This window comes from Penaeus monodon, chromosome 43 (assembly GCF_015228065.2).
Source record: "Penaeus monodon isolate SGIC_2016 chromosome 43, NSTDA_Pmon_1, whole genome shotgun sequence".
Classification (NCBI taxonomy): domain Eukaryota; kingdom Metazoa; phylum Arthropoda; class Malacostraca; order Decapoda; family Penaeidae; genus Penaeus; species Penaeus monodon.
The window spans coordinates 5,716,937-5,719,436 of record NC_051428.1 but is presented as its reverse complement, the minus strand read 5'-3'; the positions used below and the strand labels follow the sequence as shown (position 1 = coordinate 5,719,436).

Sequence of the window (2,500 nt, the reverse complement as noted above, 5' to 3'; positions counted from 1 at the left end):
TGAAAAGATACATCGTGAAAAGATACATTGTGAAAAGATACATTGTGAAAAGATACATTGTGAAAAGATACATTGTGAAAAGATACATTGTGAAAAGATACATTGTGAAAAGATACATTGTGAAAAGATACATTGTTGAAAAGATAGTGTGAAAAGTTACAGTGTGAAAAAGATAATTGCGAAAGATACATCGTGAAAAGATACAGTGTGAAAAGATACATTGTGAAAAGATACATTGTGAAAAGATACAGTGTGAAAAGATACATTGTGAAAAGATAGTGTGAAAAGATACAGTGTGAAAAGATACAGTGTGAAAAGATACATTGTGAAAAGATACAGTGTGAAAAGATACATTGTGAAAAGATACAGTGTGAAAAGATACATTGTGAAAAGATACAGTGTGAAAAGATACAGTGTGAAAAGATACAGTGTGAAAAGATACATCGTGAAAAGATACAGTGTGAAAAGATACATTGTGAAAAGATACAGTGTGAAAAGATACAGTGTGAAAAGATACAGTGTGAAAAGATACATTGCGAAAAGATACATCGTGAAAAGATACAGTGTGAAAAGATACATCGTGAAAAGATACAGTGTGAAAAGATACAGTGTGAAAAGATACAGTGTGAAAAGATACATTGCGAAAAGATACAGTGTGAAAAGATACAGTGTGAAAAGATACATGTGAAAAGATACATTGTAAAAATACAGTGTGAAAAATACAGTGTGAAAAGATACAGTGTGAAAGATACAGTGTGAAAAATACATCGTGAAAGATACATCGTGAAAAGATCATGTGAAAATACAGTTGAAAAGTACATTTTGGGAAAGATACATTGTGAAGATACATCGTGAAAAGATACATCGTGAAAAGATACATTGTGAAAAGATACATCGTGAAAAGATACATTGTGAAATATTCAGAAATCGATCGGTAAATGTTTGAAAAAAAAATTAAAACCACAAACCAATCACAAAAAATACTAACCCGCTAAAAGAGCTCATTGAAAATCCTTGGAAATCAAAAATAATGATAATAGAATGATAATGATGATGATGATGATAATAATAATGATAATGATAATGATAATGATAATGATAATTATAATGATAATGATAATGATGATGACGATGATGATGATGATGATGATGATGACGATGATGATGATGATAATAATAATAATAATAATAGTAATAATAATAATGATAATAATAACAATAATAATAATAATAATAATAATAATAATAGTTATAATACTACTACTAATAATAAATCAAATAACATAAAAAAGCTAATCACAAAAACCCATATCTTTTATCCTTAAAAAAACATAAAAGAAAAAAAAAAGATAAAAAACGAAATCCTACGGAATCCTGCGGACTCCTACGCAATCCTACGGACTCCTCCCACGAGAAAGCTTTCTGCTCGGACTTACTGGCGGTGTCGACGACGTTCGCGCTCGCCCGGGCCCTGAGCAGCATGCGCGTGATGTTCGCCAAGCCATGAGACGCCGCCAGGGAGAGGGCTGTCAGACCTGGGGAAGGGGGGGGGTATAAATGGGATTATAAATGGATTATAAATGGATTATAAATAAATTGATTAATTAATTAATTATAAGTGTATTATAAATGGATTATAAATGGATTATAAATGGATTCAAATTCATTATAGGAATGTACATGTATGTGGATTTAAGTTGGCATAGAGCAGTTATATATATATAAATATATATATATATATATATATATATATATATATATATATATATATAATCTTCTTTTAACGGTAGGTTCATGTCTGAGCCGCCGTGGTCACAGCATGATACTTAATTGTAGTTTTCATGTTGTGATGCTCTTGGAGTGAGTACGTGGTAGGGCCCCCAGTTCCTTTCCACGGAGAGTGCCGGTGGTACCTTTTAGGTAATCATTCTCTCTATTTATCCGGGCTTGGGACCAGCACTTGACTTGGGTTGGCTTGGCCACTCAGTGGCTAGGTAGGCAATCAAGGTGAAGTTCCTTTTGCCCAAGGGAACAACGTGGCGGTCGGTGACTCGAACCCTTGAACTCAGATTGCCGTCGTGACAGTTTTGAGTCCGACGCTCTAACCATTCGGCCATCGCGGCCTTGACGATCATGGGCTTCCATTATTTTTTCTTAGCAATTTAGAGCGGTGGTTTGCCATTGCCTTCCGCCCGGTGTTTTTATCGAGTCACCATCTCTATTTACCCGGCACTGACTTGAGCTGGCTTGGCCACCCAGTGGCTAGGCAGGCAATCGTTGTGAAGTTCCTTGCCCAAGGGAAACAACGCGGCGGTCGGTGACTCGAACCCTCGAACTCAGATTGCCGTCGTGACAGTCTTGAGTCCGACGCTCTAACCATTCGGCCACCGCGGCCCATATATATATATATATATATATATATATATATATATATATATATATATATATATATATATAATGATAACTAAATAGGAAAGATCGATGATGTTCAAACACGTTG

General features: G+C 34.9%; 1 protein-coding gene across 1 annotated transcript in view; it reads right to left on the bottom strand.

Annotated features, from left to right (window-relative positions):
• Positions 1-2,500, bottom strand: part of LOC119568055 (kinase D-interacting substrate of 220 kDa B-like) — a 21,426-nt gene that overhangs the window by 4,942 nt on the left and 13,984 nt on the right. The window contains exon 7 of the mRNA XM_037916452.1: positions 1,437-1,535. Within this exon, the coding sequence (XP_037772380.1) occupies positions 1,437-1,535 (99 nt within the window). The remainder of the gene's footprint in view (positions 1-1,436; positions 1,536-2,500) is intronic.